Genomic DNA, 12316 nt, shown 5'->3' on the forward strand with positions numbered 1-12316 from the left:
CAGTGGAATAATAATGACAGAAAGACACACACGCGCGCGCACACACACACACAGAGAAAGAGAGATCAAAAACATCAGGCAGTCAACTTGCCTCTTATCAAGTGTCCTCTAAAGTAATCATTAACCTCTATGTGGATAATGATGATGATCGCATGATCATTCCAGATATCCGGGAAAGCAGACAGTTTGAAGCTTTCATAGTTCCGAAGTTTTTCAAGCAATTAAAGAGACCGCGATAGAAAATGAGTTCTCTGAGTGAAATCCCAGAGGATCTGCAGTGTCCCGTGTGCTTCAACATCTTCACCCATCCCGTGCTTCTGTTCTGCAGTCACAGTGTGTGTAAAGCTTGTTTTCAGCAGTTCTGCAGCGACCGAGGATTTCAGGAATGTCCAGTTTGCGGGAAAAGATTCACAGGATTTCTTCCACCTGATAATCTCGCATTGCGGAACATGTGCGCGTCATTCTTCCGGAAGAGATGCTCATCGTCGGATGTGTTCTTCTGCGATGTGCACAGAGAGAAACTCCAACTCTTCTGTCTGGATGATAAACAGCCTGTGTGTTTGGTGTGCAGAGATTCAGAGAAATGACTCGGTTACTAACGTAACCTCGGTTCCCTGAGAGGAGGGAACGAGTATTGCGTAAGTAGCTTACGCTATGGGAAAACTCCTTTTCTCGAGAATATTGAAGTCTTTATGTAAAACGCATTGCAGCTGCACAGCTGACAGCAATGAACGAAGGCAGCTCGGTCATTGGCTGTGCTGCGGCAACTTGCTCGAACCAATGACGGGGCGACTCTGAATGCGCGACCAATGAGCGCGCTTCGCGCCCGCGCGCGTCAGAGCCCGCCAAGATGGGCGTGGCCAAGAGCTATATATTGGGCGCCCCGTCATGAGAGTTCTTTAGGTTAAAACGACTGAAGCGAACTAACCAAAGACAAGCACGGCAGCTTACGCAATACTCGTTCCCTCCTCTCAGGGAACCGAGGTTACGTTAGTAACCGAGTCGTTCCCTTTCGAGAGGTCTCTCCTATTGCGTAAGTAGCTTACGCTATGGGAACACCATGCAAAACGCCGTGCGTGCTGAACTTCGCCTTATGATAGCCAGAGGCAGGTGCCTGAGCTAAAAAAGCAAAGTTATCATCCAACTAGCCGGCAGAGGCGAGCTTTATATGTGGGAAAGAATACAGAGCGGCTAGAAGGCGCTCAGTGTGACACAAGCACATACATAATCTAGATACGAACTCGTAGTTCAACTAGCATCATGCTGATAGTACATTGGAATGCAGTGTCGGGACCTGTAGGTTGTAGAACCTGATAAATGTGGACGGTGAGGCCCAGCCTGCCGCCGCACAAATATCCTCGATCGGTATCCCGCTCGACCATGCCCAGGAAGAAGCCACACTCCTGGTGGAGTGTGCTTTGACTCCCCAGGGGCATTGAAGTCCCTTAGCTTCATAAGCCAGCGCTATAGCTTCAACTATCCAGTGAGAGATTCTCTGCTTTGAAACGGCGGAACCTTTCGTACGGCCGCCAAAGCATACAAACAGTTGTTCTGTCTGTCTGAATAGGGCAGAACGCTCCAAATACACTCTGAGAGCCCTAACGGGGCAGAGTAGATTAGCGTCGTGTTCGTCTGCTGGGGACGATAGCGCAGTTAGGGAGATAACCTGTGCTCTGAAGGGAGTGGTGAGCACTTTAGGAATATACCCATGTTTCGGTCTAAGGACGACCCTGCAGTCGTTAGGTTCGAATTCTAGGCAGGCAGCGCTTGTCGAAAGCGCGTGCAGGTCGCCCACTCTCTTGACCGAGGCGAGTGCCAGCAAGAGCGCAGTCTTGAGCGAGAGCTGTTTAAGGTGCACGGTTCGGAGTGGTTCGAACGGAGGCCCTTTAAGAGCGTCTAGGACAGTAGCTAGGTCCCAGATCGGCACTGAGGGGGGGCGTGAAGGGTTCATCCTCCTAGCGCCCCTTAGGAAACGAATAATTAGGTCGTTTCTTCCCAATGGACGTTCCATTACAGGGTCGTGTGATGCTGTGATGGCCGCCACATATACTTTGAGCGTGGAGGGGGCGCGGCCCGCCTCCAGAAGCCCTTGTAGAAAAGCGAGTACGTTCGTAATCTCGCATGTTTCAGGGTTCAGGCCCTTGGCATTACACCAGACACTGAACACTTTCCAATTCTGGGCATATAAGCGTCTCGTGGAGGGCGCCCGCGCCTCAGCGATGGTTTTTAGTGCTCCGCTCGTGAGGTTCCTGGGAACCCGTTGAGGGGCCATGCATGAAGGGCCCACAGATCGGGGCGGGGATGAAATATCATCCCGTTGGCCTGACTGAGGAGGTCTGGCCTCAGTGGAATCGGCCGTGGTGCAGATTGCATTTGCATCAGATCTGGAAACCATGTTTGGTTCTTCCAGAGTGGGGCTATCAGCAGCACTGCGTCTTTCTCCTCTCTGACCCGACTGATGACCTGCGGTAGCATCGCGATCGGGGGAAAGGCATATAAGGGACGGCTCGGCCAGCTCTGGGCGAGCGCATCCATGCTTTTCGTGAAGAAAAGAGGGCAGTGCGCGTTCTCCTTGGAGGCGAAGAGGTCGATCTCCGCTTTGCCAAAGGTTCTCCATAACCAGTGAATCGTCAGCGGGTTGAGAGCCCATTCTCCTGGGAGAATTTTGTCTCTGGATAGCATGTCCGCCCCCTGGTTCAGGGCACCTGGCACATGCGCTGCTCTCAGCGAGCGCAAGTTGTGCTGGGACCATAAAATGAGTCTCCTGGCCATTGAATGCATGGAGCTCGATCTGAGTCCACCCTGGCGATTTATGTACGATACTACCGTCATGTTGTCCGTTCGGACCAAGACGTGTTCGTTTCTCAGCTGTGGGAGCAGGGCTCTGAGAGCCAAAGCGACCGCTTTCATTTCCAGACAGTTTATGTGTAGGCGCTTCTCCGGGTTTGACCAAAAGCCGGAGACAGGCCTGCCCTCGTAAAGGGCCCCCCAACCTATTTTGGAGGCATCTGTCGTTATCATCTTTCTCCTTGTGTTCACACCCAGACTCACGCCTGACTGGTACCAGTCGGCGGCTTTCCAGTGCGTCAGGGCTTTTATACAGCCGTGGTTCGCTCTGATTAAAAGGTGGCCCGAACGCCACGCGTGAGTAGGGACGCGGCTCTTGAGCCAGCGTTGGAGAGGGCGCATATGCAACAATCCTAGCTGGAGTACGGCCGATGCTGAGGCCATGAGACCGAGCATCCTCTGAAACCGCTTGACGGGGGCGAGCGCGCCCGCCCTGAATGATGTTGCAAGGCGCCGGATGGTGAGCGCGCGCTCTGATGAGAGACGCGCTGTCATTTGCATCGAGTCTAGAACTATTCCCAGGAAAGAAATCCTCTGGCTGGGAGATAATATGCTTTTTGCAAAATTGATTCTTAGACCCAGGCATTCTAAATGGCTGATAATCCAAGATCTGTGTGTTATTAACTGACTCTCTGATTGTGCTAGAATCAGCCAATCGTCGAGATAATTCAGTATTCGCACTCCCCTTCGCCTTAGGGGGGAAAGTGCTGCATCCATACATTTCGTGAATGTACGGGGAGCCAGGGACAGGCCGAACGGAAGTACTGTGTACTGGTACGACTGTCCCTCGAAAGCGAATCTCAGAAACGGCCTGTGATGAGGCGCTATTGGAATGTGAAAGTAAGCATCTTTCAGATCCACTGAGAGAAACCAATCTCCTGGGCGTACTTGCGCGAGGATATGCTTGGTTGTTAACATTCTGAACGAGCGAATCATTAGTGCTTTGTTCAGGTGTCTGAGATCTAGGATGGGGCGGAGACCGCCATCCTTTTTCGGGACGAGAAAATAGCGGCTGTAAAAACCTGCCTCGCTCAGAGAGGGGGGAACAGTTTCCACAGCGCCCTTTTCTATTAGTTTGCGCACCTCGGTGCGTAGAACATGTGAGCACTCTTTTCTCACTTTCGTCTCGACCACAGTCGTAAAACGTGGTGGTCTGCGAGCGAACTGGAGCGAGTATCCGTGCTTTACTATATTCAATACCCATTTCGGCATATCTGGAATATTTTCCCATGCCGCTGCGTGTACAGATATGGGCTGAATACAGGCTAGGGGCGGGCCGCTGTGACGCAGGGACCCGGCCAGCGAATCGCCTGAGCTCATAGCTCTCAGAGGCGCGGGCGCGCGCTGAGCAGCTGAGTGAATGGGCGCGTGTGTGATTACAGCAGCGCGCGCTGTGTCTGTAAAACTCGCAGCCTGGGCTGGGGTTGTGTTTGACACTGTAAGGACAGTGTTTATAAGTGGGGGTGCATAAACAGTGGTAGGCACACGCGTCACTTTTATAATGTTTCCCGCTTTTACTGGGGATGAATTTATAACTGTGTGAACAGTGCTTGTGTGTAGTGGTGCGTACATGACCGTAGGCACGTGATCTACATTCATGGGGTGCGCAGCTTGAGCTGGAAATGAATTTGGCACTGTTTTGACAGTATCTGGGAATGCACACCTTGTTGACATGTGAACCCTTAGTGACACAGGCAGAAAAAGACTCTTTTTGTGTTTTCTGTGCGTCGCCGTAAAAACGGCGTTTGTTTGCAGGTGAGCGAGCTCTGTGACTGGCCCATTGACTGCTGTATGAACATATCCAGCCGCCTGTAAGGGGACTGGGTAATGCTTGAGCTTTTGCAGAGAGAGTGGTCCGGCTTTTGCGAGACACGCACTCTCTCTTTTCATTCTTCTGGCTAGGACGGCTTTCGAGGCTCGGGGTTCAGCACAATCTTGGGCCGAGGACCCCGTCGCTCAGAAGGCGGCTTGCGGTTGTGAGAGCGCGAGCGGCGTCGAGCGTCAGCCTGAGGCGCGGGCTGAGAGGCGGTGGGGGCTGTTCTAGCCCGCTGCGGCTGCGGCGGCCTCTGTCTGCTCTGCGATGAGCTGGAGCGCTTGGGCAGGAAATGCCGCATAGCTTGTGAAGCATTCTGGGCCTCAGTGAAGCGTTCGGCGAAACCCTTAACCGCCGGTCCAAACAGCCCGCTGGTGGAGATAGGCGCGTCGAGAAATGGCGCCTTATCCGCGTCCTTCATCTCAGTCAGAGTCAACCACAGATGGCGCTCGAGAACAGTCAAATTAGCCATGGCACGGCCGATAGACTGGGCGGTGGCCTTCGTGGCTCGCAGGGCTATGTCAGTCGCGCTGCGTAGGTCCTTAAAGGCTTCGGGTTCGGGGCCAGACTCGTCCATAGAGCGGAGAAGCTTGGCTTGGAACACTTGAAGTACCGCCATAGAGTGAAGCGCTGATGCAGCTTGGCCGGCGGCGGCGTAGGCGCGACCGGCGAGAGCTGAAGTAGTGCGGCAGGGCTTCGAGGGGTGGGAAGCTTTGGCTTTCCATCCGGTGGTGGAGGGCGGGCAGAGATGATTGGCCACGGCCTCCTCGAGGGGCGGTGTTCCCTCGTAGCCTCTTTCCTTCGCGCCGTCCACAGAGGAGAGCGAGGAAGAAAAAGAAGGCTTTAGGCGCGCAGAGTGGGGGGCTTTCCACGACTTGGTGAGTTCGTCGTGAACTTCCGGGAAGAAGGGAGAAGGCCTTTGCCGAGGGGCCTGCTGGCGCCCCTGCAGAAACCACTCATCCAGTCGGCTCCGGGTTGGTTCTTCGGGAGAAGACCAATCGAGCCCGAGGTCTTCCACGGCCTTAGAGAGAACGCGGATAATCTCGCTATCCATGGTGGAGCCCCCGCTCGCGCTAGCTAGCGTCGACGGGGCGGGGTCGAGAGTGGAGCCCGGCCAGTCGTCCGATGCAGCGTCGATTGACAAGCTGTCATCCATTCCCCCGTCGTCCTCGGACGCGCCGAAAGTCACAAGGCCCACCGCTCTGCTAGAGGGGTGTGGGTCCGGCTGGGTGAACTGAACCGGCGGTGGGGAAGGCAAGAGCGGCGGTGAAGCACGCGGAGACTGGCTCGGCGTGACGTCACTGAGCTCAGGTTCAGGAAGCCTCTGTGAGCGGCGCTTTTTCTTAGTGCGCGGCTCGAACAGAGGGATGGCGGCGATGGGCTCGCTCACGGCGAAAGCGGCGAGGCGAGCCCGCAGTGCGGAGAGACCCAGGTCGTCACATTCGGGGCATCCGCCCTTGGTCAAAGCAGCTTCTGCGTGGTCCCGGCCCAGGCAGCGAGCGCAGATGATGTGACGATCCCCGTCCGGGAGAAGGTCTCTGCACGCAGGAAGGCATTTGAAACAACGCCTGGAAAATTTGCTCTTTTACAAGTGTCGCAGAGCGAACAGATGTAAATACTTGCGTGAGCAGTACGCCGGATGGCTCAGTAGGATCGCGTTAGAAGGCGGCTGAAGGTGCCGACGTCCTCGTAGCAAATCCCGCTGGTATGCTTTTCGACGGCGAAGCTTCAATAATCCGGAGGATCCAGCGAAGAAGGTGTTCGCTGAAGGAGATTAAATCTAAAGAACTCTCATGACGGGGCGCCCAATATATAGCTCTTGGCCACGCCCATCTTGGCGGGCTCTGACGCGCGCGGGCGCGAAGCTTGCTCATTGGTCGCGCATTCAGAGTCGCCCCGTCATTGGTTCGAGCAAGTTGCCGCAGCACAGCCAATGACCGAGCTGCCTTCGTTCATTGCTGTCAGCTGTGCAGCTGCAATGCGTTTTACATAAAGACTTCAATATTCTCGAGAAAAGGAGTTTTCCCATAGCGTAAGCTACTTACGCAATAGGAGAGACCTCTCGAAAGGGAACACCTCAATCACACATTCAGACCCGTTATGAAGTCGCTCCACTTCTGAAGGTAAACATCTGTATTTCTCGTTATGTATGTATAGATCAACATGCTTGTCTTGTAGTTCACACCATTTAAACAGGAGATGCTGACAAAATCTGTTTCTTTTGGATATTGTTTTTTTAAAGGGGTCATTTCATACATAATTTAAGAGAATAATTTGACTAGTGGCCTTATAAAGTGGTGTCCGGAGGGGATGATTGATTTTAAGGACCCTACAAGTTCGATTAATCTATTTTTATTGTATTAATCTAGATTTTATTGTATTTATCTATACAATATTGTTTGACTGGATCCATCATCAAGCATAAAGGCATTAAAGTGACTCATGAAGGTTGAGGCTCGACTGATATTTGGCTGTAGTGTTTCTGTTTGGTCGATGTGTTTTGGATTTTGATTCTGACATCGCTGAGATCATCAGAGCTCCCATTCTCCTTCATTGGTTTATCTCTGTCTTCTCTGTTTAACGGTTCTGTCTAATAAATGATTAGACAGAACTGTTATTGGCAGCTAAATAGCACAAAAATAGCAGTATTTTCAGAAACATTGTATTTCAATGGGCCACTTTATTATATTACACTGACTATAAGTCAACTAACCCTCATTAGAGTATTAGTAGACTGTCTGCTTAATATCTGCTAGCACTTTATTTTGATGCTCCAACAGACATTCAGTAACTTTGCAACTACTGTACATGTCAATTTATTCTACTAACCCGAACCCTGACCTAATATCAGTGTTATTCACCTGTCATTTCCCTCTGATTTTAGGTATAGCTTTTGAGTAGGGTTAGGTTTAGGAGTAGTTTTATGGGTAGGACTACATTTTCGGACAGGAATGTTGCTCCAGAATCAACAAAATATGTTGACACGGCTACAAAATCAGGACGAGAGTCTACTTTTTCACACAGGATGCATTTTTGCATAGTTAAAAACACAAAAAAACCCCAGCAAGGACTAGATACTTTTTTTAAAAATGTTGTTACTTTTAACTTTTTGCCATGTTTTTAGAGTGCTGCGTGACGTGCAAGACATGAGTGTAACGGTCAAACGCATCCGTCTAGCACGTATTTACATAGAAAAAAATGGAAAAGTAGCACAGTGAAACACAAAAACTTGTTCTGTGTGGACGGCCCCTGACTCTCCCCACCGTTGATCTTGTTATCAGAAGGGTTTCTTTTATAATTTAGTCTAGCTTAATCACACAACGGTGGGAGTTAGTGTAAATAGCCTCTGCCAACAAGGCGGGCTCTTTGCACTTTGTGTAAATACACTCTGAAAAGTATTGTATCGTCATCTCATCTGCATCAAAAATCAATATTGGTCGACAACTAATTGAGGTTTAAATAAGACATTTGACCGTGTACACATGAAGCTTATTTCCTCCTTTTGTGTTTTGCAGAACTTCATGTCCTCAGAAGAAAGGTATGTGAGGCGTACTCTTGCTCTCTTCTCTGCAGTGCAGTCGTTCTGTCTTTTAAAACTCCTGAATGTAATTGCAGAGCCCGGATCACACTTCAGGATCCAGGGATTCCTACTGGACCGTTGATGAATGTGCCAGAACACCTGGGGAACCTGAGCTTCAAAGTCTGGGAGAAGATGCAGGAGATAGTTCATATCTGTGGGTTTGAATGACAGTATCACTGGCAATAATTACACTTTGGATTTAAAGGGGTCCTATAGTGCCCTTTTCACAAGATGTAAAATAAGTCTTACATGTCCCCAGAGTGTGCATGTGAAGGTTTAGCTCAAAATATCCCACAGATAGTTTTTATAGCATGTTAAAATTGTCCCTTTTTGAGGGTGAGCAAAAACGTGCTGTTTTTGGGTGTCCCTTTAAATGCAAATAAAAAAATTCAGCTCAGATTACCTCACACATGCACTGAAAATTTCATAAACATTCAGCCTTTTATGTTCAAACCGGAGTCAGACAAAGATGGAGAGACTCGAAAAGTGACATGAGGAAGCAACAGGACGTTTCTGAATGGTTAGTTGGTGAATTTATGAAGCTGATGTGGGGTTAACTATCTTCTAGTCATTAATTAGGATATTCTGTCATGATCATTTATAGATCACATTCCTGGGGGCGGGGTTTATGTACATTTTAGAGTTAGTGATGTCACTAAACCCCTGAATAAGCTCATTGTAGTTCCTACCAGCGGTTTGTTGTAGTCCTTAAAAAGCGATTTCTGTAAAAGAAAATATCTCCCTTTGCATTGAACTTTGAGCGTCGTAACTTTACATTGTTTATGCTCAAACAGCAACATTACACACTAACTAAAGTTAAAAAAGTGAAAACATAGTCAACCACCTCTTTAAACTCACCAGAAAAATCATGCTTTGTATTCTGACCATTGTATTCTCTCATCAGCTCCCGTCACACTGGACCCCAACACTGCATATCCTCTGCTGTTCCTGTCTGATGATCTGACCCATGTAAAATCCAGCGTTAATGCACAACAGTATCCAGAAAATCCAGAGATATTTGACTATTATCACTGTGTGCTGGGCTATGAGGGCTTTAACTCTGGAACGCACTGCTGGCATGTGGAGGTGGAGAACAACACGTGCTGGTCTGTTGGAGTAACGACAGCATCTAATCCGAGAAAAGGAGACGCGTTCTTTGACACTGGAGTGTGGCGTGTGCGTTATATGGCTGGTCAGTACAGGTCACAGTCGCCTCTGATGGCTCGCACACATTTATCTGTTGAAGAGAGACTGAAGGTGATTTCAGTGAAGCTGGACTGGGACGGAGGATCGATTTCATTCTCTGATCCGCTTACAAACACACATCTGCGCACTTTCACCAGCACATTTACAGAAGCAGTCTTTCCATTACTCTACAGCAGCTGTACAGATTTCCCACTCAGAACCTTACCTGTTAAGTTTAGTAGAACCACGGAGGAGCATAAACTGCAGCCATATCAACCTGTACCCCAAGACTGGCTGCCCACTGAAGCTAAGCAGGGCTGAGTCTGGTTAGTACCTGGATGAGAGACTCCTGGGAAAACTAGGTTTCTGCTGTAAGAGGTGTTAGTGAGGCTAGTAAGGGTTGCTCACCCTGTGGTCTGTGTGGGTCCTAAAGCACCAGTATAGTGACGGGGACACTATACTGTCAAAGAGCAGCGTCCTTCGAATGAGACGTTCATACCGAGGTCCTGACTCTCTGTGGTCATTAAAAATCCCAGGATGTCTTTCGAAAGAGTAGGGGTGTAACCTGGCATCCTGGCCAAATTTGTCTCTGTCCATCACGGCCTCCTAATCATCCCCATATATACTGGTTGGCTTCATCACTCTGTCTCCTCTCCACCAGTAAGCTGGTGTGTGGTGGGCATTCTTGCACAATATGGCTGCCTCTACATCATCCAGGTGGTGCTGCAGATTGGTGGTGGTGGTGGCTGAGGAGATTCCCCTCTTCTATGTAAAGCGCTTTGAGTGCAGAGAAAAGCGCTAAATAAAATGTAATGAATTATTATTATAACTAAATAAAGCTTCTGAAATAAAAAAGCCTCCTAAAATAAAAAAAAAATGCAATGTTGTGTGTATATATTTACCAGGACTACTGGTAGAACCCTGTGGGGATCTGGGGTAGAATAGGTCCCTAGCCCCCCCTTGCTGATCGTAAGAGGCGAGAAATGGGGCAACTTGTTGGCCGTGGGTTGCGACTCGTGTCAGTGGAGGAAGAGATCCTGGTGCTTGAGGATTTTGGCTGGCTGCGGCCGCCACATATCCGACACATAACTTTGACTCCTACTTCATTTAGACGAGAGGTTGGAATGGCCCGTTCCAACCAATTGGCTTGTCAGGACTTGCCCTGGAGTTGGCTTTGAATTACAATCAACTATATAGTTTTCACTACTTCTAGAAGGAGCTGGCGTAGGGTCAACTGAGTGGTATAAATCTTGTGTTTATGTGCTCAAGTATATCATTACTGTATCCTTGGTGTACATCCGGTGGATTCCCGCGGCACTGTACATCCCCTTGTAGGACTCTGAGGTGGGTGAGGAGCAGAGATGATGAAACAATTTTTCTGACATGGCAAATAAACAAAACACAAAAAGACAGATACTGGATCAAGATTTGGAAGTTGAACTGATCACAGATTTAATTTTTTCTTTGAAAAATGAAAACTGGCAAAGATTTATATTATTAGAGTCATTATCAACTGACATCCCCCTTACTTACCAAACTGTCCCTTTTGTCAAGTCACCATTTATATAGCACTTTTAACAATATGGACTGTTTCAAAGCAGCTTTACAGTGATAATAGGAAATTAAAGTAACAGAGAGATTGTTTTGGCTTTACAGCAGCTCTAGAATAAAGTTATTGTCCAGCTAAAGTTAGTTTTGATTGATTCACTTCCGTTGCAAAGATCATTAGTTATTAACCTAGGGGCCGCTAACACCACACCGTTCTAACAGAAAATCCTTAATGCGTTCTGGCCCGCTCACTCGCACAACAGCAGTGTCTGGGGCTCGAGAACGCAAACCTTGAAATAGGCTCCAAGGTGCAATTGTTGTAAAAAATCTATATAAATGTATATTTTTTTTTATCTCTGCGCAAGCTTTAAAAATGCAAACCTATGAAAGCGCTGACGGCGTGCACATGTGTATTACGTGTCTAGTCTATAGGTATGTGCATATGAATATATATGTGCGCTGGCGTGTAGTCTTTCTTTACAATTTGACCTCAAAAAATTACTTGTCTGGCCTTAATTTATAATACAGCGATTTATTTATTCCATGTGACCTGGAACTATTTTGACAATTCTAGGTATTATCAAGTGGCCGGAATTTTGAGATCGCAATAGACGTGAAGAACTACAATGAGTTAAGAGCTTGTTCAAGTACTGGGGAGCTAAACCATTTAGTGCTTTGTAAGTAATCAGCATTGGCTACCTATTAAAAATCTTATACATTTTAAAATATTGCTCTGTTGATAGAACCGGGATAATATGGTCATACTTCCTGATTCTAGTAATTAGTTCTATTTAAAAGAATGTTGTGGTTAATGGTGTCAAATGCAGCACTGAGACTGAGTAACACTAATAGAGAGATACAACCACGATCGGATGATAAGAGCAAATCATTTGTGACTGATGAGAGCTGTTTCAGTACTATGATAACATCCTCGCAGATACCATTTCTTTCTAAAAAGGAACATAGTTGTAAGGATACTGCCTTTTCTAGTATCTTTGACAGAAAAGGTAGATTTGAGATCGGCCTGTAATTGACTAAATCTGTAGGATCAAGTTGCGTTTTTTTAACTATTGGTTTAATCAAAGCCAGCTTAAAAGTTTTTGGTACGTATCCAAATGATAAAGATGAATTAATGATATTAGGAAGAGGATCTATGACCTCTGGAAGCATCTCTTTCTATACCTTAGTTGGTATAGGGTCTAACATACATGTTGTCGATTTAGATGATTTAACGAGTTTAGAAATTTTTTCCTCTCCTATAGCAATGAACCTCTCATCTGGTTTTAGCCAGGTTTCTGTCAAACACAGCATATCAAGGTTATAATCTGTGAAAGTGCTTTTGA

At 47.9% G+C, this 12316-nt stretch overlaps 2 protein-coding genes across 2 annotated transcripts in view; one reads left to right on the top strand and one right to left on the bottom strand.

The window, feature by feature from the left end:
* The window catches only part of smpdl3b (sphingomyelin phosphodiesterase acid like 3B), a 26617-nt gene extending 17373 nt beyond the window's left edge, over nt 1-9244 (bottom strand). The window contains exon 1 of the mRNA XM_077206234.1: nt 9099-9244. Coding sequence (XP_077062349.1) covers nt 9099-9141 — 43 coding nt within the window. The 5' untranslated portion in view covers nt 9142-9244. The remainder of the gene's footprint in view (nt 1-9098) is intronic.
* Nucleotides 8064-9810, top strand: LOC143714843 (zinc-binding protein A33-like). Its single transcript, XM_077206268.1, has 3 exons — nt 8064-8198; nt 8276-8394; nt 9145-9810. The coding sequence occupies exons 1-3, from the start codon at nt 8143-8145 to the stop codon at nt 9744-9746; spliced, it is 777 nt and encodes a 258-aa protein (XP_077062383.1). The 5' UTR covers nt 8064-8142; the 3' UTR covers nt 9747-9810.
* The last annotated feature ends 2506 nt before the right edge of the window (nt 9811-12316 follow it).

This window comes from Siphateles boraxobius, unplaced genomic scaffold, assembly GCF_051911475.1.
Source record: "Siphateles boraxobius isolate OS27281-9 unplaced genomic scaffold, OSU_SipBor_1 12, whole genome shotgun sequence".
In the NCBI taxonomy this organism is placed as follows: domain Eukaryota; kingdom Metazoa; phylum Chordata; class Actinopteri; order Cypriniformes; family Leuciscidae; genus Siphateles; species Siphateles boraxobius.